The 26,744-nt window shown below is 40.8% G+C and overlaps 1 protein-coding gene across 7 annotated transcripts in view; it reads left to right on the forward strand.

Annotated features, from left to right (window-relative positions):
- LOC309808678 (synaptotagmin-9) overlaps positions 1–26,744 on the forward strand; it is a 388,309-nt gene that overhangs the window by 58,182 nt on the left and 303,383 nt on the right. For all 7 annotated transcript variants that reach the window (XM_082629228.1, XM_082629232.1, XM_082629231.1 and 4 more), the window contains exons 2-3: positions 869–1,220; positions 9,545–10,091. In XM_082629228.1, coding sequence (XP_082485354.1) covers positions 869–1,220; positions 9,545–10,091 — 899 coding nt within the window. The remainder of the gene's footprint in view (positions 1–868; positions 1,221–9,544; positions 10,092–26,744) is intronic.

Consider the following 26,744-nt stretch of genomic DNA (forward strand, 5'->3'; position numbering starts at 1 on the left):
CCTACATGTGTTTTCTTCACCTTCTAAATAAACCTCTTGCCCTTGAATACTTGTCTCAGTTCTGCTACTGGGGAAACCCAAACTATGACCATCGTCCCCGGGTCCTGGGCACCTGACCACCAGGTGGTGGGTATTCTTGAGGCTTGGGAGGACTTGAGCTTCATTTTGCTTAGACCCTTAAAAGTTCCTATCAAAAAGAGGGGGGGAGGGCCTCCCTGGTGGCGCAGTGGTTGAGAGTCCGCCTGCCGATGCAGGGGATGCGGGTTCGTGCCCCGGTCTGGGAGGATCCCATATGCCGCGGAGCGGCTGGGCCCGTGAGCCATGGCCGCTGGGCCTGCGCGTCCGGAGCCTGTGCTCCGCAACGGGAGAGGCCACAACAGTGAGAGGCCCGCATACCGCAAAAAGAAAAAAAAAAAAAAAAAAAAAGGGGGGGGGGGAAGCACTCTAATTTCTCTTGTTTTAAAAAGATGTATTCCCAAATTTATATTATACTGCTCTCTGAGACGACAGAGGAATTTTTAAGGACAGTTGAAGCTATCCTGCTCCCAGAATATCAATGATGTGTATTGCCAAGGGACAGGGTCTCAGTTGACTTGCAGGGCATTCCTGGTCCCCTGAATGCACCCTGTCTCTTGCTATTGCAGGTTGTTTGTTTCTAAACATGCCTGCAGGTTACCTCCTCTGTGCTTGTATCTGAGTCCTCACTGTCCCTGCCTCAGAGTCGGGTGACCCAGCAGCACGCCCAGCCTGGCCTTCCACCATCTCTCCTGACGGAGGCATGGACGAGAGGGTCTTTCTGCCCACACCGTGCAGTGGGTGAGCACGGGAGGAGCAATCCCACTGACCTTTGATCTTTGCTTCTTTGCAGATATCTCAGTGAGCCTGCTGACCCTCGTGGTCACTGCCTGTGGCCTCGCCCTCTTTGGCGTGTCTCTCTTCGTGTCTTGGAAACTCTGCTGGGTTCCGTGGCGAGAACGAGGCCTGTTCTCTGGTAGCAAAGAAAACAACCAGGAGCCTCTTAACTACATGGACACAGAGACCAATGAGCAGGAGGACAGTGAGGGCTTCTTAGACCCTCCCACCCCTTGTCCAGACTCCTCCATGAAGATCAGCCACACCTCCCCTGACATTCCCCTCTCGACCCAGACAGGGGACCAGGAGAACTGTGCCCATGGCGTCCGTGTACAGCGCCAAGTCACAGAGCCAACCTCATCAGCTCGGTCAGTAATGCCCCCTTCCTTTCTGGATGCAAGGCGAGCATCACCCTGTTCCCTTCTCTTGGCAGCAGTAGCATTGACTAGCCGAGGAGCCTGTAACCTGTCACATGTCCATTAGGTATCAGAGACATGAATATGGGAAAGCTTGATGCTTCCTATGTTCCTGTTAGGTTCCTGATCGCTGCTTAGTCTGTACTTAGTTCATAATAACAATAGTTAACATTGCTAAGACTTACCATGTCAAGGACTGTCTAAGAACTTCATGTGTATTATTTTATTATCACTCACAACTTTGTGTGAGATGGATCTTATTATCATTTTCATCTCACAGAAGAAGAAACTTAAGTCAAGGAGATTAAGAAACAAAGTCATATATTGGTAAGCACCCAGGTCAGGGTTTGAACCCCGGTTCAAACAACGCCAGAGCCCAAGTTTTTACCCACTCTTCCGTGCTGCTCTCATAGTGCTATGGAGTTGATTCTCCGTGCCTCTGACCTAGCCTAGCTGTCACACACAGGCTCTCTGTAGAGTCCACACAGTGGCTGGAGGTCTTTGTCCATCTCCAGGCTTTGCAGGGTCTCCAGAATACCCAGGCCCAGTGTCACTCTCTTTCCATGGGCTGGATGCTCTGTGCTCTAGCGCAGTAGAGAAATAATATAGTGCAGTGATTAAAAAGCAAGGGCTCGGGCTTCCCTAGTGGCACGGTGGTTGAGAGTCCACCTGCTGATGCAGGGGACACGGGTTCGTGCCCTGGTCCGGAAGGATCCCACATGCTGCGGAGCGGCTGGGCCCGTGAGCCATGGCCGCTGGGCCTGCGCGTCTGGAGCCTGTGCTCCACAACGGGAGAGGCCACAACAGTGAGGGGCCCGCGTATTGCCAAAAAAAAAAAAAAAAAAAAAACACACAAAAAAGCAAGGGCTCTGGGGTCCAGTGAACTAGCTTTACCTACAAGTATGTATTGGACACGTTATTTAGCCTTCGTCTGTTTCTGTTTCGTCTTGTGAGAGGGGAACAGTGATAGGTGGTTTTGAGAATGAGATGATAACATGTGCATCACATACGCTTTGCACAGGCCTGCATCTAGCACCTGCTCCACACCCTGAGCTGCCATTTTGCTTTCAGCGCTGCTACCATCATCATCATCATCATTGAGACCTGCCTCTCCCAGGACTCAGATGCATACAGGTGGCTTTGAGGCTAAGCAGCCAATTCTGAATCACTGTATATAAAAATTCACTCTCAATAAGAGACTTCAGGAAAAGAGACCCAGAAAGCAGCTTTCTTTAGAATGAAAATACTTGCTTGAGTGATAGCTGGAGGAATAGCATGTGCTGTTATTCGTAAAGTGCAAGCACAGTTTGGGGTTATTTTTTTTTTAATCTTTTTTATTCTCTAGAAACAGAAATAAGATTTTACCCTTTTTTATGTTAATCAAGTTTATCCTAGAGGCTCTGCTCATTCACATTAAGTAGGATGGAATATGACAGTTTATAATTTAATTTTTTCAGAAAGCTATTTTAGCATCATTTCCAATTCTGAATTAGAGAGCTTTACCTAAAATATTCCTCTGTGAGGAAATGGATGGTTGTTTGCCATTTGATTTAGAAGAAATCCTCAGATTTTATCATTAGGATTTCTCTTCAGATTTAAGACTTAAATATAACTGGAGCTCTGTCTGATGCTGCCGTGGAGTTTGTGCAGTGGTGCAAACTCATGATAAAATCCTTTCAGTGCTTCAGTAAGTAGGGCCTTCAGATGGGGTCTCCATTGAAATTGTCTCCTATCTGGTTTGACTCTGCATGTTAATTTTTCTGATCTGAGTTCCGTCAATACAGAGTGATAGTACTATGTTTTTATTAGATTATAGGTCTGAGGACTCTGCCATAATTCTAATGAATTGATGGCAATCATATCACTATAATTATTACAGTGTTTATCCTAGGAAAATGTATAAGTAACCTGCATATCAAAAAATAGATTTCATTTAAAACTGAAAACTAGATATCTTCACCACTGATTTGTAGAAATTGGGTAGAAGGAAAAAGAAAACTAAAAAGAGAGAGGGAAGGAATTATCCCTGTAAAATGCATTTTACATTTAGGCTTATTCTAGTTTTGGAGTCATGCAATTAAATTTTCTCTTCTGATGGCCAAAACCAAGTTTGGTAATATTTGACTACCATAAGAAAACTAAACTCTTTCCAGCTGCATTTGACCTAATACTGATAATTTGCATCATTTTGCATTTCAAACATTCTTTTTTTTTTTTTTTTTTTTTTTCTTTTTGCGGTACGCGGGCCTCTCACTGTTGTGGCCTCCCCCGTTGCGGAGCACAGGCTCCGGACGCGCAGGCCCAGCGGCCATGGCTCACGGGCCCAGCCGCTCCGCGGCATATGGGATCCTCCCAGACCGGGGCACGAACCCGTATCCCCTGCATCGGCAGGCGGACTCTCAACCACTGCGCCACCAGGGAGGCCCTCAAACATTCTTATCTAAATTACTGCTGACCTAGTTTTATGGGTTATGGCTAGAAATACATGTCTTTGTCTCATGATCTTTCCATAATAAGAAGGGTGTGGTCTCCTAATTCTTTAGGGTTGTGTTATAAACACACACGCACACACAAACCTTTTTTACTGACAAAGCGGGCAAAATGAATGAAATTTCCTTGATGCTCCAGAACATTTTTAACATTCTTTTTTAAGTAGCATTTTTCATGCCATATTTGGGGAGAGGGAGGGTACTCTTTGCTGAGATGGCTCTAAACAGTCTGCTCTGCTAGTTATTATTTCTATTCCCTTCTTTCTCATTATGATCTTTACTTTCTCACTGCTGTCACTTTCTTTCTTACTGCTTCCCTCCTGCAGCTGTTATCACTTGTCCCAAAGTTCCCTGGGCACCTGCTCAGCCCAGAGCATACAAAGCTTAGACTCCCTGTTAAGGCCTCCCCACTGTCATGGCGATTGGCACAGTTTCAGCCGTGGCATTTGCATCGGAAGTCCCACTGTCATCTGACCTCTTCAGCTTGGATATGTGTGGCTCCCACCACCGCCTTTTGGAATGTCCTAAAGATGAGCTTTGCTCCATCTTCTAAGAATGTTTCTGGTCAGGATGACTTTCTTTTGTTCTTCCAAGATCAAGCATGTTTGCATTCTGTTTCTGGTTAGCTCAGTTACTATTAGAATCCTCCAAAATTCCTGTTAATTCCTTTCAATTTGGATGAAATCCCTTTTGTATAATGACCTAATATCCTGGGAATGTGGATCTTTTTTTTTTAGAACTTTTCAATACCAGAACATTGTAGAGGTCTCCAAATATATGAGAGGACTCCAAATATATGAAAATCCCTGGAACCTCAAAATAGAAGGAACCTTGAAAGGCCATCTAGTCCATTTCCTGATTCATGTCCCAAAATGAAAGTTCAATCTGGTTGGGTTTTTTTTAAGTCTTCTCAAATTTCCTTTAAAATACTTTAGCTTTATAAAAATTTCAATTTCCACACCACAAACTCCTTATCAGGTCTGTTAAGGCCTGTGTAATACTGCCACAGTCTGCTTCTGTCAGCTATCGGCCTCACCTCTCAGCCAGGCCACCATGTGGCACAAACCCAGAGGACCCTGTTAACATGGACTCAGTTAAGAGGCCTTATCCGGAAAAGCTCATCACATTCCATCTACACTAGCTTCTCTCTTGGTTCCTTCAGTATCCCTGACTTTTCCTGCCTTGGTACCTTCACACATGCTATTATTCCCTCAGCCTGGAATGCTTTTCCTTTTCCTTTGCCATGCCAGGCTCCTTTGCAGCCTTAATGTCCCTGCTAAAGTGTCACCTCCTCAGAAAGGTCTCCCTCACCACCCTATCTGAAGTATGTGTTCTTTCCTCCACTCCCTCCCACTCTTTATTTTCCCACAAGTTGCCTTACTTTCACTTCTTCACAGGATTAAAATCTATTTCTAACTCTACGATTGTTTTTTTATTGCCTGTACCCGCCTCTAGACTATGAGTTCTGTGAGTTCAAAGACCATATCTGCTCTGCTTCTCCCTATATATCTAACCCCTAGTGCAGCCTCTGGCACATAGTGGAATTTTTCATGAATGACTGACAGAGTACATTCGTCAGTATCAGGCCACTTTTCTCATGTTCTGCTGACAAAAATGGCAAAACGCAAAAGTATAAACTGAGCAGAGCGTATAATGGTAGGAAGCCAATGGAAGGTCACTTGTCCCAGGTCTCACATTCATCAGAGCCTTACATTTAGACTTTTGAGCTTGTCTCTGAATTAAGCAATCCTTAGAGTCACAGAAATACTCTGACAGAATTGAAAGAAGAAGACAATTTGAGTCCCATTACTGGCCGCAACTCCAGTAAGTGGCCCACTAGGATTAATTGCTGCAATTACTCTAGGAGTAGCACAGTTTTATTAAGCTATATATTTTTATGTGTTGAGAGCATTGGTTAGATGTAAACATTTAAAACATAATTTTTTGAATTACTCTTTCAGTTATTTCTTCAGATTTTAATAAACTGACAGCTTCAAAAATGGAAGTTGCCTAGACCTCTCTCAACTTCCATGAGACCCTGAAACCAGGTGTAAATATGTATTTTCTCTACTGAGATTTAATTATCAGAAACTATTATGTCCATGGCATTTATATATTTACTCTAGACACACGTATTAAACATTTGCTATGTGCAAAGTTCTTTGTTCTGTGCTAGTAGTAAAGAGGGAGAAAGGATATAGCCCTGGCCTTGAAAGGGGAAATATACAAAAGAGCACCAATTACATATATTAAAGTGCTCAGATTGTTCCTTAGAAGATTAATCTGGCAAGAGTGTATAAGATGCGTGGGATGGGGTGAAGACTGGATTTAGGGGTCCAGTTCAGACCTGTGATGATGAGGACCTGAACTCAATTGGAAGCAGTGGGAATGGAAAGAGACATGAGATGTGAGCTACTTTAGAGAAAGTGTTGGTGGACATAGGCTCATTTTAGTAACGGGATAAAATATTTGACGATGATCCCAAGGTTTCATGCCTTTTTAACTTGGGGGAGGGTGGGAGCAGGACAGGCTTCAGTGTATCCAGCTGCACTTAACCCCACACCTCCACCGTCCAAGGCCTGATGCCTGCATCTCCATTATCTCGCTCACTCTAAAGGCCTCCGAATCCCAGAACAAAAAAGCCTCAGATTCCCATTTCCTCCTGCGCTTGTAGTCAGTTAACTGTGTCTGTCTATCTGCTACTCCCCCTTCTTCTGTCTGTTTGTTGTTCAGAACAACCCAGCCCTTTCCTCTCCATCACAAGGGAAGATTCCAAGAAGGCCTGTTTCTCCTGTTTCCAAACTTCCCTGTCGTGACTTGAACTTTGTAAAGAAACCTGTGGTGGTTCTGAAGTCACAATTTCCTTCTCTCTTTCCTGTCTTTGGACCTCCCAAAGCCTTGTAAACACTGGTGCCCCAAACCAGGGAAGGGAAAGGCCAAGTTTCCCTCTGAGATGGGGTCCCTGAGATGAGAGAGGGTAGAAGAGTATACACTTGTCCATGGTTGCAGGGGAAATCCAGCGATGGGAGGGATGCTGGAGATTCTGAGCTCTGGTTCTTTTTTTTTTTTTTTTTTTTTTTTTTTGTGGTATGCGGGCCTCTCACTGTTGTGGCCTCTCCCGTTGCGGAGCACAGGCTCCGGACGTGCAGGCTCAGCAGCCATGGCTCACGGGCCCAGCCGCTCCACGGCATATGGGATCCTCCCAGACCGGGGCACGAACCCGCATCCCCTGCATCGGCAGGCGGACTCTCAACCACTGCGCCACCAGGGAGGCCCTGAGCTCTGGTTCTTAATAGAGCCTGGAATGGAAGATATGGGCATGTATGAGGTGAAAGTTGCTGGGACTGAAGAGCTGAAGGTCCCATCCTGCTGGAAAGCTGGGAGCCAAGAGGAAAACTTAGTTAATTTCCCTGTTGAGGTCTAGAGCATCAGCTGGGAGGCTGAGAAGTATGAGGCCAGGTTAAGTAGGTAGGCTTGGCTCAAGTACTATCTCATCCGTGACAATTTCCCTAGCCAGAGGCCTTCCTCTCTCCCTCTCCCTAACCTCCGGTCAGTTCTTATCCCCCTTTGCCCTGATTTATAGTCAGTGTATGACTATCTCTTTACTCCTGGCAAGGCACTTCCTTGAAGGCAATGACTAGGCTTTGCCTCTCTGTCGCTTCCACCCTACCTGACCCCTTGCTTCGCACATTCAAATTTGTTGAATTGCAGTAATGTCCTCTTTCTTAAGATCCAGTGGAGGTAGTTGGCTTCAAGACACCTAGTTGGTCTTGAAGGTGTACTTTTAGTATTTAAATTGCACCACTGACTAACTAGATAGCACCCAGAATGGCCCATCGTAGGTGGGAACTGACTCCAGACTCAAGTAGGGCCCTTATTTGAATCCAGCCTGGAGAGAAAAATCAACGGCAGAGGAAGCTGGAGCTGGTACCAGCCACTTATGGCCTCTGCATATGGCTGGATACTTGCTGCTCCCTGCCAGACCTTTCTGCCCAGAGATCCCAATAAAGCAGGATTAAAGCTCTATTCTAGCACTACAGAGGTTCAACATCTAGGCGGGGGACGGACCTGGCTGTACTAATACAGAGAACCAGTTGTAGGAGCCTAACATCATTCCCCTGACTCTCTTCCTCCCCCTGAAAAATCAAAAGATCCAGAGAAAACTTAAGATGGTGGGTTTCTCTGTAAGAAATTTAAATCCCACAAGAGAAACATTCGCACCACACAGTTTTTGCACATGTGGGAATGTGTGTGTCTGGGTGTGGGCTGTGTTGGCTGTGACGGGTTCAAGTGACAGCCCTGTGCTTGTGCTCTTGTTGTACCATGTGGGTGATTAGTAGTCAGGAGGGTATTTTAGGATGAAGAGGAATGTTTGGCATCACAGCATCTGTATGACAAGGGAGAATAATTTCAAACATGTTTCGGGGCCTATTAATCCCATTTTTATGTCTTTATTTCATAAAGTAGTCTTTTTTTTTTCTTTTTTTTGCGGTACGCGGGCCTCTCACTGCTGCAGCCTCGCCCGCCGTGGAGCACAGTCTCCGGACGCGCAGGCTCAGCGGCCATGGCTCACGGGCCCAGCCGCTCCGTGGCATGTAGGATCTTCCCGGACTGGGGCATGAACCCGTGTCCCCTGCATCGGCAGGCGGACTCTCAACCACTGCGCCACCAGGGAAGCCCCATAAAGTGGTCTTAAGAAAGGAAAAGAAGACAAACTCCGATCTTTACTGTGCCTCTTCAACTATTTACCAACCCCTCAGAGACAGCTTGACTGTTCCCTTTCACCTTCTGGTGGAGAGAGGCTATTTTAATTAAGGTTATTGAGAGGCTGCACAAAATACAATATAATGGCTCTGAACTCTGAGCTAAAAACAAACAGAAATAATCTTAAAGACAACTTTGTATGTAATGACTACTCAGTTTGTAAGGACCCACACAAGGTAAGGCAAAGAGAACTTCAGGGAAACTTTTAACCCAAACCTATAAGTTTATAGGGTGAAGAGTAGATTCTGATAGCAAATATTTAATTTGCAAATATCAGTTTCCAACCTTCTCTAACTGAATCCCTATATACATTTATAGTAGCTTACCTTTAATGTTTATACCCTCAGTGTTTGTTAAAGAAATAAAACCCTTCCTCCTCATCACTAATCACCCATGTGGTTCAGCAGTAGCACAGCCATGGAGCTGGCACTTGTACCTGTCAGAGGCAACAGAGTCCCCTACAAGCAGACACATCCTGTGACATACATTTCCAGAAGAGCAAAAACTGTGTTCTCATAATGAAATGATTTGATTTGACCCAGTACGAATATGCAGCCTTAGTAGGCTAAAAGCCAGTGACAGGAAATTCTGTGTAATTTAGAGAAAGATCCATTCTTTTTCAGATAACACATAGCTAACTATTTCAGTTTCAGGATGATACTGTATATCAAGGTGAATAATTTTATTTTTTAAACCAGTTTTTACAAATCTTTACCTCCCACCAGCTGAATAAACTTCTTTAATGGCATATTAGACAGTTTAGAAAGTGCATTAAACCTTTAAAGCTCCGGAGTCACATGTTAGTAAGTTCATTTCCTGATACCAGGCCTCAATTTTGAGCTTCAAGCCTTGGGGAGCAGCTTACTTGCATTGATGAGCATTTTGAATATAGGCCAAAAAAAGCTCACAGATCTAAGCTTTTAACAGTGTGTTAATCAGTCTACCTACATCCCAGGCACAAGTTTCTGAAAGACCTGGAGCTAATGAGGTTATAACTTTGTTCTCTCTTGCTCTTCACTCAAGGCATAATTCAATCCGAAGACAACTCAACCTGTCAAACCCAGACTTCAATATCCAACAGCTTCAAAAACAGGAACAGTTGACTGGAATTGGTCGAATTAAACCGGAGTTATATAAGCAGAGGTCATTGGATAATGAGGATGGGAAAAGGAGTAACAGCAAAGCCTGTGGGAAGCTGAACTTCATTTTAAAATATGACTGTGACTTAGAGCAACTCATAGTGAAGATTCACAAAGCTGTCAATTTGCCCGCCAAGGACTTTTCTGGGACTTCAGATCCTTATGTCAAGATCTATTTGCTTCCCGATCGGAAAACAAAACACCAGACTAAAGTTCACAGAAAGACCCTGAACCCTGTGTTTGATGAAGTGTTTTTGTTTCCGGTTCCCTACAATGACCTTGTAGCCCGGAAGCTTCACTTCTCTGTCTATGACTTTGACAGGTTCTCTCGCCATGACTTAATCGGCCAAGTGGTGGTGGATCACTTCTTAGACTTGGCTGATTTCCCCAGGGAGTGCATCCTTTGGAAGGATATCGAATATGTCACCAATGTGAGTCTAACATTTCTTCATTTTGGTTGGGGGAAGGGCGCTTCTCGGTCAGCATGCAAACAGATTACTTATACCTTATTTTATTTGGGGGGGAGCAGAATATAAAATTTAATCTCAGTGTACTTAGAGCTATTGCTTCAAACCTCCTTGTACCTTTCCAGAAACAAGTCTTTCACAATATTCATTTTGCAGTTTCCGAGAATTACTCATGAAAGCAATATTAATAACATTCTCCCTTTTCTACTTTCTAATTCTGAGCAATTCCCTAATAGGCATTAGATATTATCCGTCCCCCTTACCTCGTTTTCTTTAGAGCTTTCTTAGGTTGTTTGTGCTAAATGGATCCTGGCATCCTATTAACTGTTATCTGCAGCTGAGAGACCATTGCCTTACTCTCTGAGAGCATTAAGCCCTTGCCATGTTCTCAAGTCAGCTCAGCAGCATTTCCCCTGATCAGATCTTCAGCTTTAATCCCAGAAGTGAGAATGATTGGGAAGAGTTGACACCACATTTTAAAATGCAGAATCGGGCTTCCCTGGTGGCGCAGTGGTTGAGAGTCTGCCTGCCGATGCAGGGGACACGGGTTCGTGCCCCGGTCTGGGAAAATCCCACATGCTGCGGAGCGGCTAGGCCCGTGAGCCATGGCCACTGAGCCTGCACGTCCGGAGCCTGTGCTCCGCAACGAGAGAGGCCACAACAGTGAGAGACCTGCGTACCGCAAAAATAAATAAATAAATAAAATAAAATACAGAACCAAAGTTACAAGGAGGTCAGTCTGAAAAGATCTACAGATATTGGCAAAACTAATCTATACAAGGTCAAATCCTATTTAGAGCTCAGGAGAGAGGGCAGAAGTGCTATGTAGTGTTGCCATATATCCATGTTTACATTTAAACACGATATTGCAGCAGTGATATTTTTACTCCATTTGCATCCTTTTCACTATCTGCAGAGGTGTATTGATGCTCCTGAAATAGAAAGGAAAATTGGACTATCTTAGGGGACTCTGATATTTTAAGGCCACTTGTTTCTTTTCCCTGTCCAGATTCACTCAGGCAGCTTTGTTAGCTCATCTTCTGAGGGCGATATTGTTCTCTTTCTCTGTCTTGGCATCCAAGACAGCAAGCACCATAATCCTTACTCCGCTCGGATGATGATCTAGCTTGAGTTTGGAGCCCATTTAGTGAAAGGCTCTCACTCTGCTCAGGAAGAAAACACACAAAATCTCTTCCCAGTGACCAAATACCCACACTGATACTCTCTCATCTCAGCCACTTTTGTGAACTGGGGACTCACATTCCAAGGGACACCTTCTCTTCACATCCTATGTGATACCAGTGCCAGCTTTGTCCTGCTACTCACATAAGCAAAGTGGAACATGGAATTTTGCTGGCCTTTATCATAATGATGAGGAAAGAAAAGAAGGAGCTGGAAAAGGTGCAGAGAACATCAGATGATGAAACTAAGGTGATATGGGAGATTGGGGAAGGAACAGATCTCTTCAAACTTAAAAGATTGTGATATCTGTAAACCCAAAAATGGATGCTATGGGTGGCAAGGATTGTATCCCAAATCCCAATTGCCAAAATCAGGAGCCAGCTTTAGAAGCTTTAAAGAAACAAAATGGGCACGCTGCTGATATTAAGAGATGAATGGCTCAAGAATGAACTGTCTCACTGGAGTTCTTACCAAGTCCCCTGAGATACTGCTGGCCAACAGTGATGAGTCTTGGTAGAGAGAGGTTGGTCATATCATCTGGTGTGTGACATCATTTTATATTTTTTGACTAATGGATTCCATAAAATAATAGCTGGAGTGGTTATTAGAAATCTCAGCAGGGATCCTGCTGTGAGTTGCCTTCTAAAGACTTTGTGGAAAGAGTAACACTGAGTGCACAGTGGCTGATAAAAATCTGGATAAGGCTGATCCCTGGTGGGCAGGTCTCTTAGAGCTATTTCCCGTGGGATGAGAATATAGAATGACAGCCTGCAGAGACCTTTTGGCCCTGAGATCACTGCCATTGTAGCACTCGCCTGTGACTGAGTTTTCCGTCCAGTGATGGAGAATCCTGGATTGCCACAGAGTTTAGGAGAATGTGAAATTATTTATCAAGGAGGAAAACCAATAAGGCTAAAAGCCTCGAAATTCTCAGTTGTTTCCTCAGGCAAACAATAAATATTCTGAGCATTGATCTAAGCCTTTGGATGGCTAGCAGGAGAAAAGAGGTCCTGGGAATAGAATTATATGTTGTTTCATAATCTGCCACTTAAAAAAAAATTCCATTTAAAAGTTGCTATTTGGGGCTGTTTGTGCTTTTTTGCATGTGACTTTGTACAGAGACTGAGAATGAAAGTCTGAGATTTACCAAGGTTTCACTTTTATAATATAGCATATATGTCACACAGTGTATATGCTATACACGTACAGACTAATGAGGGAAATTAAAAGAGTAGTCATGACCCACCCCTCAGCTGAAGAGCAGACTACTACCAAGTACTTTGCTGATGACCCCTGGGTTGTCCTCCCCTGTCACATTCTCTCAGCCCATTCCTGCCAAGAGGAAACCACTATCCTGAATTTTATTTGTAAGACAATGTATTGTTCAGTTTTGTCTGTTTCTGCTTCTCATAGCTCTTCTTTGACTTTTTTTTTCGGTCCACATTGATTTTGACATTTAGCAACAGAGATGAATGGAGCTCTGGTTCATGTATTTTCATTACTGTATAAAATTCCATTGTGTTATATACACAAATTAACTCTCTTGTACTGATGATACTGGGTTGTGATTAGTTTTTTATGATTCTGAATAATACTGCAGAGAACATTTTTATGCACATCTCCTGGTTCACACATGCATTAATTTCTCTAGGGTGTAGCCCTGATAGAGGAAAAGTACACGTGTTCAAATTTTCTAGGCAATGCCGAATTCGTTTTTCCACCGTGGCTGTACAAGATGACCCTCCCACTGTGAGGTATGACAGTTACTAATGCTCCACAGTCTCACCAACTCTTGCAGTTGCCACATTGTTTAATATGTGTGCATGTGCATGCATGTAAAATGGAATATGATTTGTATATTCTTGGCCACCAAGGTTAACCATCTTTTGATATGTTCATTGGTCATTCACATTTCCTTTCATGCTAAATGTTTGTTCAGCACTTTTTCATTTTCTTTTTTTCTATAGTTTTCTTTTCCCTGTTGACTGACATATGTTCTTTATATGGTCTACATGCAATCCTTTGTTGGTTGTGTGTATTGCAAACGTAGTCTCTTCATTTATAGCTGTCTTTATAGTCACTTGATGGTGTTTTTGATCAATAGAGGTTCTTATGTTTAATGTAGTAAACTGTATCAATATTTTCTATTGTAACTTAGCACTTTTCTGTCTTGTTCAAGAAATCCTTTCTGGGCTTCCCTGGTGGCACAGTGGTTGAGAGTCTGCCTGCCAATGCAAGGGACATGGGTTCATGCCCCAGTCCGGGAAGATCCCACATGCCGCGGAGCGGCTAGGCCCTTGAGCCATGGCCACTGAGTCTGTGCGTCCGGAGCCTGTGCTCCGCAGCGGGAGAGGCCACAACAGTGAGAGGCCCGCGTACCACCAAAAAAAAAAGAAATCCATTCTTACTCTATGTCATAAAGATATTTTTCCTATATTTTCTATTAGAAAGTTAAAAGTTCCACCTTTCCTAATTAATTTTAGTCCACCCAGAATCCAATTACTTTGTGAAATGTAATATAGGCATCCTGTATTAGCTTGGGCTGCCATAACCAAGTATATAGACTAGGTGGTTAAAACACCAGGAATTTATTTCTCACAGTTCTGGAGGCTGAGAATTACAAGATCAAGATGCTAGCAGATTCAGTTCCTAGTAAGAGCCCTCTTCCTTAGAAGAGCCTAGCTGCATTCTTGATGTGTCCTCACATGGTGGAGAGACAGAGCTCTGGTCTCTCTTCTTCTTGTAAGGACAATAATCTCATCATGGGGGCCTCACCCTCCTGATGTCATTTAAACCTAATTACCTCCCAGAGGACCCAAATACCATCACACTGGGGGTTAGGGCTTCAACATATGAATTATGGAGGGGCACAAACATTCAGTCCATAAGACACCCATATTTCTTTTTCTATGTGGATAACCAATTTTCTGGCATATTTTCCCAATAATCTGCAATGTATGCTCTGTCCTGTATAGGTCTCTATATATGAAGAGCCTGTTTCTGGATTCTCTTTTCTATCGATTTTTCTATTTGAGTATCTCTACCAATAGCACTTGTAAATTAGTATCATTCTATGATAAGCTTTAACATCTGGAAGAGAAAATCATCCAGCCTGCTTTTTCTTCAGTTCAGTCTTGGCTGATACTTGACTTTTCTCATAAATGTTAGAATCAGATTGTCAAATTAAAATTTCTTTCTGGTGTTTGGACTTCTATGAAGTCTATAGATAGATTCAGGGAAATTTTACATCTTCTGTGATATTGAGTCTTTCTATTCATGATCATAGTGCACGCCTCCATTTATTTAGTTCTCCTTTAAAGTCTTTCATTCAAGGCTTATAATTTTCTACATGAGGATGTCTTTCATGTATTTTGTTAGTTTTATTGCTAGGTATGTTATTTTTGTTATTTTAAATAGTATCTTTTCTAAAATTGCATTTTCTATTGTTGCTATATAGTTATGCAGTTTAATTTTTATATATTTATCTTCTATTTGGCAATTTTTTAAAACTTATTACTTATAATTTATAGATGCTGCTGAATTTTCTTTGTAGATAATCAGTCATGTGAGTTATGATAGTTTTGTTTGGTTTTTTCTAATCTGTATACCTTTTATTTTCAATTTAGTGCACAGACTAGGATTTCCCTTACAATGCTCAATAATAATTGTGGTACTAGTCATCTTTGACTTATTCCTTTTAAATGGAATGTCTTTAACATTTCCACTGAGTATGATTTTGCTACAGATGTATCGTGGTTGTCTTATTAAGAATGTATCCCTCTATTCCTAGTTAACTAAGCCTTTTATTAAATTGAAGTATAGTTGATTAACAGTATTGTGTTAGTTTCAGGTGTACAGCATAGTGATTCCGTTATTTTTTCTGATTATATTCCATTATAGGTTATTACAAGATATTGAATATAATTCCCTGTGCTATACAGTAAATCCTTGTTGCTTATCTGTTTTATGTATAATATTTGTATCTGTTAATTCCATATTCCTAATTTGCCCCTGCTTTGGTAACCATAAGTTTGTTCTCTATGTCTGTGAGTCTGTTTCCATTTTGTATATAGATTCGATTGTATTATTTTTTAGATTCCACATATGAGTAATACCATATAGTATTTATCTTTCCCTGTATGACTTCACTAAGTATAATATTTTCTAGGTCCATCCATGTTGCTGCAAATGGAAATATTTCATTATTTTTTAAGGCTGAGTAATAGTCCATTGTATGTTTACCACATCTTCTTAAGCTAGTCATCTGTTGATGGACACTTGGGTTGTTTCCATCTCTTGGCTATTGTAAATAGTGCTGCTATGAACATAGGGGTGCATGTATCTTTTCGAATTATGGTTTTCATTTTTTCTGGGTATTTGCCCAGGAGTGGGATTGCTGGATCATATAGTAGCTCTATTTTTAGTTTTTTAAGGAACCTCCATACTGTCTTCTGTAGTGGCAGCACCAATTTACATTCCTACCAACAGTGTACAAGGGTTCCCTTTAACTCAGCATTTTTATTACAAACATTCACTTTATCAAATGCTATGCTTGTGAGTTTTTGGGTTTTTTTTTTCATTTTAACCTACTATTTTGGTCAATTAGGTTGATCATTTTTCTAATTTTGAGTCAATCTTATATTCTTAGTATGATCCAGACTTGCCTTGATATATTGCCTGTTTTATACGTTGCTGAGTTCGGTTTGCTATTTTGTTTAGCATTTTTTGCATCTGTGCTCATGAGTGATACGTGTAATTTACTTTCTTGTATGGCCCTTATCTGGCTTGGAATCAAGGTAATTCTTGATTTATAAAACTATCTGGGAGAATTATTTTGGATACCTCTCATTTGTTCCTGCTCAGGGCCCCTGGAGGCTTTGTGGGTTTTTGTTTATTTTTCTTCAAACTGAAAAGGGCTCCCTTAGTCTCTGGCTTCTGATTAGTTCAGAAAATAAGGAAGGAGGAGAGTGGGGTTGGGATATTTATTCCCCTAGATGCCTTCATTGGAGTATCCATAGGCTGGCAGTAACCTTCAACTGAAAGCCATAGTCCTGAATATGTCTTTATTTTGCTGTTGTTCTTAGATCGTTTTTCTGGGTATAAAAATTGGGGTGTGGGGCATAAAACTCTCAGCTACTCTGATTGTAAAACTATCATTCCATAGTTTCCTGACCTTCAATTGCTTCAGAGAAATCAACATTTAGTCTCATATTTATTCTTTTGTATGTAATGTTTCTTTTCTTGCTTACTGCTTTCAAGATCTTGCTTTCCTGTTTAGTGTTTTGTAGTTTAACTATAACATTGTTAAGTGGGCATTTATTTTTATTTACCCTGACTGAGATTTATTGGGTTTCCTGAATCTGAGATTGTGTCCTTTTATCAGTTCTGGAAAAGTCTCAGTCATTTACTTCTTTCCATTTGTAGAAGTGTTATTTGCTGCATTTTCTCATTTGTCTAATATATATTTGATAGCCTCTCTCTTTTTTTTTAACATACTTTTAATTCTTTTTTAAATTTCTTTTACCATTTCACACATAGGCATTTTATTTTATTTTTTATTTATTTTTATTTTTTTTTTCTTTTTGCGGTATGCGGGCCTCTCACTGTTGTGGCCTCTCCCATTGCGGAGCACAGGCTCCGGACGCGCAGGCCCAGCGGCCATGGCTCACGGGCCCAGCCGCTCCGCGGCATATGGGATCCTCCCAGACCGGGGCACGAACCCGTATCCCCTGCATCGGCAGGCGGACTCCCAACCACTGCACCACCAGGGAGGCCCACACATAGGCATTTTAATGTTCTGCTGCTTATAATGCCAGTAGCTATAATCTTTGCATCTCTGATTCTTTTGTTTGAAATTTCCATCAATTCTTACTCATCATGCATTGTTGTCTCTTGGATTTAGTTATTTGTGATTGTGAGCTCATCTAGCTTAGAACTTTATCAGTAGCCATTTTCAAGCTTTGAGTTTAAAGTGCATTCCTTCAGAGATGGTTTGTGATTGCTTCTACCAGGTGCCTAGGCAAACTACCAACATGGAATAACTTTAAATTTTGAGCTTGAGGGGTTTTGGACAATGAAGTAGGCTGGATATAAACTCCAAGTATGTAAGTACAGGCTTTTATTAATGGTTAGAACCTGGAAGGGGTTATTTTTTCTTGCTTTACCTAGATTAAGTCCAAGACAGGATGTATTTCCAATGTCTACTTATTTAGGCAGAAGTTCTGTTTTGTTTATCCTTTAAGGATGTGACCCTCAGTCTTTAGAACTCCAACCTTTATGCAAGATTCTCCCACAGTCCTCTAAAACTCAGGCACTAAGCCACCAGAGATTCACATTTACCTCCATTCAAACTCCAGCTCCACAACTTACTTATCTCTGTAGATTCATGCTTTCTCATTGTTTCCGGCACTGAAAAATTCCGTTTTTGTTCTATCAGCCCTGCTATGCGTTAAAAAGGATTTTGTAATCTAGTATTTTTACTTGGAACATCCACCCTGTGAACATTCACCCTATGTCTGAAATACTGTGTTCTATATTGCTCAAAGCCTGTTCAAAAGAGCAGTTTTTACTTGTACTAACTAAATAATAATCTATGTATGTATGTATTATTTATTAACATAACTAATAATATATGTTAAATGCCTTGCAATCGAATACCAGAAAGAGCCTCAAGAGGTCCTGTAATCTAAAATCCTCATTTAGCACATAAAACTGAAGTGGAGGGCCATTAAGAGAGTCTGCCAGGGTCACACAGCTGAATCATGGCCAAATAGGACTTAGGAGTGTTTTTCAACAGCCATTTCAGCCTGTTCATGAAAAGGTGTCTCAAAATTATCATATATGCTTGTTTACTTTTCTTTCCCCTTTTTTTCCTTGTTAACTTGTACTAAGCTTTTAGATCCCAGCTTAAATGCCCCTTCCTTGGACAACTCTTATATGAGCCCTGAACTAGAATAGGTTTTTCTCGTATATGCATCCATGATATTCTGTAATTCTATTATTATTCATCATGCCTTTTTTCTTCCATATATGTAAGACTTTAAAATGAAAGTTTATTTATTCTTGTTATTATATGAATGATGTATATGTTTTATTTATTTAAAAAATGTTTAGTTGAAGTATGATTGACAAATAACATTACATTAGTTTCAGGTGTACAACATAATGATTTATATTTGTATATATTGTGAAATGGTCAGCATAATAAGTCTAGTTAACATCTGTCACCATACATAGTTACAAATTTTTTTCTTGTGTCATTATACTTTCTAATATGTATTTGATCAATTTTCTTTCTTCCCTATTAGACAGTTCTGTGAGTGCAGAGACCTTACCAGCTTGTTCATTATTCTGGGCTTAGCCTCTAGAATTGTGTCTGGAAGTGATAATAATTAATAAGTACTTGCTAAATAAAATTAAGTTCCTCATGAGGGGCTAATTTGGTGAGGCTCTAGGGACTGGTTTGGTTGGGGGGGTGTTATGCTTAGCTGAATCTATTAACTAATTTTTTAAATTGTGTTCGTTATTTCTCTAAGGAGATTATGAGTTTTATAAATGTTAGCAGTCAAATAAAAATCCCCACACCTTCCTATGAAGGAACAAAAAGGCAATTATCGAGTGTAAAACCGATAGTTTAATTAAACCTCTCAACTATTGAAGCCAGGTCAATCAATAATAATATATAATGCATTTCTGTGGGATGTATATCAGTCAACAAGAGAGGAGATAGTATCTGGGGGAAGGTCACAGTTGTGAGGGCATGAGTTTAGTGGTCTGGGTGAATGTTGGCTGTTGTGTCTATGCTCTTGGCAGTTTTAGTACGCTCCACCCATCACTGGCTCCCTGGCAAATAGGCACTGAACACTTCAGGAATTTCTCTCTATGGCCCACTTAGAAACTGGTTCTGAGACTTTCTCTAAGACCTATGATCATCTCAGCTAGACTCTTGCTTTGGAGGAGATGCCAGAGTTCTTACACGGTAACAGTAGAAGTCACAAGGTTCCCTCTGTGCCAGTATTGATCCCAGTTCATAAAAGGGAAGGGTACAATTTGCAGCAGCATAGACTTTCTTTTAATATTATGAATTTTAAAACCTTGCATTTCCATGAAAATTAGACTTTCGAGTGGTTGCAAAGTCCAATATTTTGCAGTGGTTGATTTAGGAATTTCCCTGTTCTGTCTTCCAGGGCCCTGGGGCCATTTCTAGACCTGATAAAGGTGGATACCTGGAACCACTCAGGGGAAGATAAAAGTATTCAGGGAAGCCCAGGATGCTTGCTTTTCACAGTTGAATGAGTATGGGACAGGCGGTCTCCTGACTGAAGAATTTTATTCATTTAATCCTGTTTCCTTCCATTATACCTTGAGTCCTGAGTTGTTATCATATGATTTTATGGCTTTGTCACATTCAGTGGTGTTCTGGTAGATGTGTTAACAACTGGCTGGGGGTGGGGGATAGGAGGGGGACCTGATTTGTAGCATTTGCTTGTTTCCATGGTGTAAATACTCGCAGAAGGGCTGATTTCAACCTACTGATATAATATCACTGAAGGTGGAATTGGCCAAAGGTTCTCACATTGGCTCTGGCAAGCAAGTGCCAGCTGATAAGAGCCTGCTCCAGTAACACTGCTGAGAACACTAAGGCTGACTGGTCCTAAGGAACCAACAATTTGAAAAACCCCATGGAAAGCCCTGGTTTCCAGCTGACAACAGAAAAGCCAAGTTCCTTCTATAATGTGGATGTGGGCGGAGTTCAGCCATCACTGGGGTCTAATGAGCTGTCTTCATGAGAGCCCACTGAATCCCACCCTACTGTTTTTCCCATTCATGATCCCTCAGACATGTTATCCCCTGGATGTTTAGATTATTCGGAGGGAGTGAAAAGGGGCAGAACTGCAGAACAGAACATCTGGAGGAAGGGATCAGTAAAACTACAGGTCTCTGAAAAATTGACTTTGATAGCTTTTATTGTAGTGTAAGTGCCGGGACAGTGCATTTGCTTTTTTACTTATTTATTTGGGGCTGCACTGGGTCTTCGTTGCTGTGCTCGGGCTTTCTCTAGTTGTGGCACGCGGGGGCTACTCTTAGTTGTGGTGTGCGGACTTCTTATTGCTGTGGCTTCTCTTGTTACGGAGCACGGGCTCTACGTGCGTGGAATTTAGTAGTTGTGGCACACAGGCTCAGTAGTTGTGGCCTGGGGTCTCTAGAGCGCAGTCTTAGTAGTTGTGGTGCACGGGCTTAGTTGCTCCACGGAATGTGGGATTTTCCTGGACCAGGGCTCGAACCCAGGTCCCCTGCATTGGCAGGTGGATTCTTAACCCCTATGCCACCAGGGAAGTCCCACATTTGCTTTTTAAAGTGAAATGTATGACATATACAAGAGTATATGTAATGCATATGTGTTACAGAACCACTTGCCCCATGTGCAATAAAGCCAATCTACTGACACCAGTTTGTGGTGAAGGAAAGTACAACGTTTATTGCAGGGCACCCAGTGTGAGGCCAAGCAAGGAGAACTGGCAGCTCATGCTCAAAAAGCCAGAACTCCTCGATGGCTTTTAGGGAAGTGTATTTAAAGGCAACATTAGGGGTGAGGGTTGCGGGGTGCCTGATCAGCTTGTGGACATTCTTCTGATTGGTTGGTGATGGGGTAACAGGGTGGTATTTTGGGAGTTAACGTCATCAACCTTCTGGTTCCAACCTGTCTGGAATCTCCATACTTGTGGTCAGCATGCAGATAACTTCTTCTACCTGGTAGGGGTTTTATTATCTGCAAAACAACTCAAGGATATGGTAAAATATTGTCTATAGCCCTTAAAGAGGAACTAAATGTCCTTAACTTTGTTTTATGGCTAAACTTATTATTCTGTCTTGTTTGACTGTTTCTCTTTGTTTCTGCATTCTCTTACTTCTCTGATTAAATTTGCTATTTGGATTCGGGGAAGGCCTAGGAGGCTAAAGTTTTTGTACAAACAAGAGGAGGAGGACATGGGGTGGGGGGAGGTCTGTCCCTGGGGAGGCCCCACAGGGTCCTGCTTGGTTCATATGTATGATTGAAAAACAATAACAAAACGTGTATCTGTCAGTCCAGAGCTTAGATGAAGAAAGATAACATTATCAGTCTCTTTGAAGCTCCCTGTGTACCCCTCCTCTGTCCCCAAACTCTGCTGCCCAGGTAATCGATACATTGAATTTCATATCTATAATTCTGTTGTTTTTAAGTCATTTTACCACATAAGAATAGTTTGTTCAATTTTGCCTATTTTTGAAGTTTATGTGAAAAAAATATATTTTATGTATTCTGCAAACTATTACATTCAATATTACGTGTATTGAATCATTTACTTTCACCTACATACTATAGTTCTTTTTGTTTTTTGGCAGGGTGTTTTAGCACTTCATTGCGTAGTGTATGATAGTTTATTTATCTGGTCTCTAGTCAGTGGTTATTTGAATTAATTTTTTTTCTAGTTTAGAAAATGCGGCTATATGTGTATGTTCTGTACATTTCTCCTGGTAAATATGTGTAAGAATTTCTCTAAGGTATGTACCTGGGAATGGAGTTGCTAGATCAAAAAAACGATATTTCTTTTTTAATGCAGTTTTTAAAGGTTACACTCCATTTACAGTTATTAAGAAATATTGGCCATATTCCCCACGCTGCACAATATATCCCAGCAGCAGTACATGAGCCCATCTTAGTCTCCATTCTCTCCAACATTTGGTATTGCTACATACTCTAATGTGGTGACCACAGATTCTTTTGAGTTTTGTACATTGACAGTTATACCATGCATGAATAAGTAGTTTTGTTTTTCTCTATTTTCCTTTTTGATTCTTTTGGCTTCTCCCCACATCCTGCTTTTTGCTGGCTTTATTACATTTATCAGGACTTCTAATACAAAGGCCACTATAATAATTCTTGGCTTGTTCTGATCTTAAAAGAAATGCTTTGAATTTTCACCACTAAGTAGGACATTGCCTATAGACTTTGAAAACCTGAATGGGTATTGAATTTTATCATATGATTTTTCTGAGTTTATTGAAATGATCATATGTTTTGCTTCTTTTATCTTTTAATGTGATGAATTACATTGCTTTATTTTCTGATTTTGGTGAGAACTTGTATTCCTGGGATAAATCCTACTTGTTCATGATGTAGTTTTTTCATCTACATGAATATACATGAATGTGTGTGTGTGTATTCACCTGTTTGGTTTATTAATATTTTGTTAAAGATTTTACAACTAAATTCATAAGTGAGATCAGCCTCTGATTTTATTTTATTGTTCTCTCTTCATCTGGTTTCATCATCAGAATCAATGATGGAGCATTCTCTCTCTTCCTAGTCTCTTGAAATAATCTTTTCCTTCAATGTTTGGTAGAATTGACCGCACAACTTTCTGGGTCAGGTGTTTACTTTGGGGGAAAAATGACTCCATTCCTTTGATGGCTATAGCAGGATACAAGTTTCTCTTTCTTTATGCATTGATTTTGGTGATACAGATTATTTTAGAAATTTGCTTATTTCATCTGTGGCTTAAATATATGGACTTGAAATTCTTCATAATCTTTTCTAATCTTTTTACTTTCTGCCTCATTTGTGGTTATGTCCTTTTCGCATTTCTAATACTAATGCATGACCTTTTCCTATTTGTTCCTGTTCTCTTTTTCTTTGATCAGTGCCATTGGAGGTTTGTCAATTTTATTAGTCTTTTCAAAGAACCACTTTTAGTTTTGTTGAGTCTATTTAAATTTTGTTTTTTACTTCTTTTTTTTTTAACTGTATGATGTTTTTTCCTCTTTTTATTTTTTTGGTTTATTCAGTTATTTCTAATTTCTTATATCTTTAGGTTAGTAATTTTAATTCTCTTTAAACTATTTTTAAACCACCTTATTGAGTTATGATTGACATGTAAGAAGCTGTACATATTTAATGTATATAACTTGATAAGTTTGGGGATAAGTATACCCTCATGAAACTATCACCACCATCAAAGCCATTGACATATCTATTACCTCCAAAGTTTCCTCCTGCCCCCTTTGTTATTATTATTACTATTAATATTACTATTATCATTATTTTGGTATGGTAAGAACATTGACATAAAATCTACCCTCTTGGCAAGTTTTAAGTATACAAAATAGTGTTATTAGCTGTAGGCACAATGCTGTATAGTAGGTCTCCAGAAATTATTAATCTTGCATAACTGAAGCTTTAAATATGCATGTGAGGCTATAACTTGCCCTTGAAGTACTGCTTTAGCTGTATGTCAACAAATTTTGATATTTATTACTTTCATATCATTCTGATCTAAATGTTTTGTAATATCACATAGTCTTTTTCTTTGATCTGTATGTTACTGAAAGGTGTATCTTAAAATTTCACATTATATAGTTTTTAAAAAATGTTAGTGCTCTAACTTAATTGGAATGTGATCAGATAATATAGACTATATTTTACAGATTACTTGATATATGTTGAGATTTGCATTGTTATCTTCCACTTCAGTTTTTATAAATGTGTTGTATGTGTTTGAAAAGATCATGCATTACTGACAACCATATCTTGATTGACATTTTTTGTCAGTCTAATGTATCAGTTAAGGAGTGTTCTCATTTCATTCTCTTTTTTGTGTGTGTGTGGTACGCGGGCCTCTCACTGCTGTGGCCCCTCCCATTGCGGAGCACAGGCTCCGGACGCGCAGGCTCAGCGGCCATGGCTCATGGGCCCAGCCGCTCCGCAGCATGTGGGATCCTCCCGGACCGGGGCACGAACCTGCGTCCCCTGCACTGGCAGGCGGACTCCCAACCACTGCACCACCAGGGAAGCCCCTCATTTCATTCTTTTACATGTAGCTCTCCAGTTTTCCCAGCACCACTTACTGAAGAGACTGTCTTTTCTCCATTGTATATTTTTGCCTCTTTGTCATAGATTAGGTGACCATAGGTACATGGGTTTATCTCTGGACTTTCTATCCTGTTCCATTGATCTATATTTCCAGTTTTGTGCCAATACCATACTGTTTTGATTACTGTAGCTTTGTAGTACAGTCCGAAGTCCTCTAGCTCTGTTTTTTCCCACTATTATTATGTTTATTGTTACTGAAATTTTCATGTAATCTGTCTTTATTTATTTGTTTATTTTTTAACATCTTTATTGGAGTATAATTGCTTTACAATGGTGTGTTAGTTTCTGCTGTATAACAAAGTGAATCAGCTATACATATATCCCCATATCTCCTACTTCTTGCATCTCCCTCCCACCCTCCCTACCCCACCTCTCTAGGTGGACACGAAGCACCGAGCTGATCTCCCTGTGTTATAGGCTGCTTCCCACTAGCTATCTGTTTTACATTTGGTAGTGTATATATGTCCATGCCACTCTCTCACTTCATCCCAGCTTACCATTCCCCCTCCCTGTGTCTTCAAGTCCATTACATCTGCATCTTTCTTCCTGTCCTGCCCCTAGGTTTTTCAGAACTTTTTTTTTTTTTAGATTCCATATGTATGCATTAGCATACAGTGTTTGTTTTTCTCTTTCTGACTTACTTCACTCTGTATGACAGTCTCCCTGTCCATCCACCTCACTACAAATTACTCAGTTTCATTTGTTTTTATGGCTGAGTAATATTCCATTGTATATATGTGCCACATCTTCTTTATCCATTCATCTGTTGATGGACACTTAGGTTGCTTCCATGTCCTGGCTATTGTAAATAGTCCAGCTCTGTTTTTCTTTCTCAAGATTGCTTTGGCTATTCAGGGTCTTTTGTGTTTACATACAGATTGTAAAATTTTTTGTTCTAATTCTGTGAAAAATGCCATTGGTAATTTGATAGGGGGATTGTATTGAATCTGTAGATTGCTTTGGAGAGTATAGTCATTTTGATAATATTGATTCTTCCAATCCAAGAACATGGTATATCTCTCCATCTCTTTGCATCATCTTTGACTTCTTTCATCAGTATCTTATAGTTTTCTGACTACAGGTCTTTTGCGTGCTTAGCTAGGTTTATTCCTAGGTATTTTATTCTTTTTGTTGCTATGGTAAATGGGATTGTTTTCTTAATTTCTCCTTCTGATCTTTCACTGTTAGTGTATAAGAATGCAAGAGATTTCTGTGTATTATTTTTGTATCCTGCAACTTTACCAAATTCACTGACGAACTCTACTAGTGTTCTGGTAGCAACTTTAGGATTTTCTATGTATAGTGTCATGTCATCTGCAAACAATGACAGTTTTACTTCTTCTGTTCCAATTTGGATTCTTTTATTTCTTTTTCTTCTCTGATGCCATGGCTAGGAGTTCCAAAACTATGTTGAATAAAAATGGCAAGAGTGGGGCTTCCCTGGTGGCGCAGTGGTTGAGAATCCGCCTGCCCATGCAGGGGACACAGGTTTGTGCCCCAGTCCGGGAGGATCCCACATGCCGCGGAGCGGCTGGGCCCGTGAGCCATGGCTGCTGAACCTGCACATCCGGAGCCTGTGCTCTGCAACAGGAGAGGCCACAACAGTGAGAGGCCCGTGTAACGCAAAAAAAAAAAAAAAAAAAAAAAAGTGGCAAGAGTGGACATCCTTTTCTTGTTCCTGATCTTAGAGGAAATGCTTTCAGTTTTTCACCATTGAGAATGATGTTTGCTTTGGGTTTGTCATATACGGCCCTTATTATTGGGTTGGCCAAGAAGTTCGTTCGGGATTTTCCTGTAATATGAAACCCCCGAACGAACTTTTTGGCCAACCCAAATGTTGTGGTAGGTTCCCTCTGTGCCCATTTTCTGGAGAGTTTTTTTTATCACAAGTGGGTATCGAAATTTGTCAGAATCTTTTTCTGCATCTATTGAGATGTTTATATGGTTTTTATTCTTCAGCTCGTTAATGTGGTATATCAATCACATTGATTGATTTGCAGATATTGAAAAATCCTTGTATCCCTGTTCAACTAAGTGTTATTCATCCTAGAAGTCCTACTACGCTTAGCCCTCACCTCATTAAGCAAGCCCTTCCTAGATCTACCCAGAACAGATTAGGTGTCCCTTGTGTGCTCTTAAAGTTTCCTCTTTGTTCCTCTTCATAGCAGTTATCACATTTGATTGTGAGTATGTGTTTATCCCACTAGACCAGATACTCCTTCAGGACAGTCTGTGACTGAACCCTCAGTCCTTAACTTAAGAGTTGGCTGTTAAATGCATTTTGAGTGAAAGAATGAATGAATGAAGATAACTCTAATATAGTGTGTGTCTTTAATAGGATTCTCTAGAAGCAGAGGCTGAGAGGATTCTTGTGCAGTGATTTGTTGGGGGACTGCTCTCAAGCGAAATCTGTAAGGAAGGAAAGGGGAGCAGGATAGGAAAAGAGAGGAGTTTGGTTAAAGCCTGTCCTGAGCCTAATCCCATAGCTGTGGAACATGAAAGGTACCATGGAGGTATCCCACCCT

The sequence above is a fragment of the Mesoplodon mirus genome (assembly GCF_964341445.2).
Source record: "Mesoplodon mirus genome assembly, chromosome: 7".
Taxonomy (NCBI): domain Eukaryota; kingdom Metazoa; phylum Chordata; class Mammalia; order Artiodactyla; family Ziphiidae; genus Mesoplodon; species Mesoplodon mirus.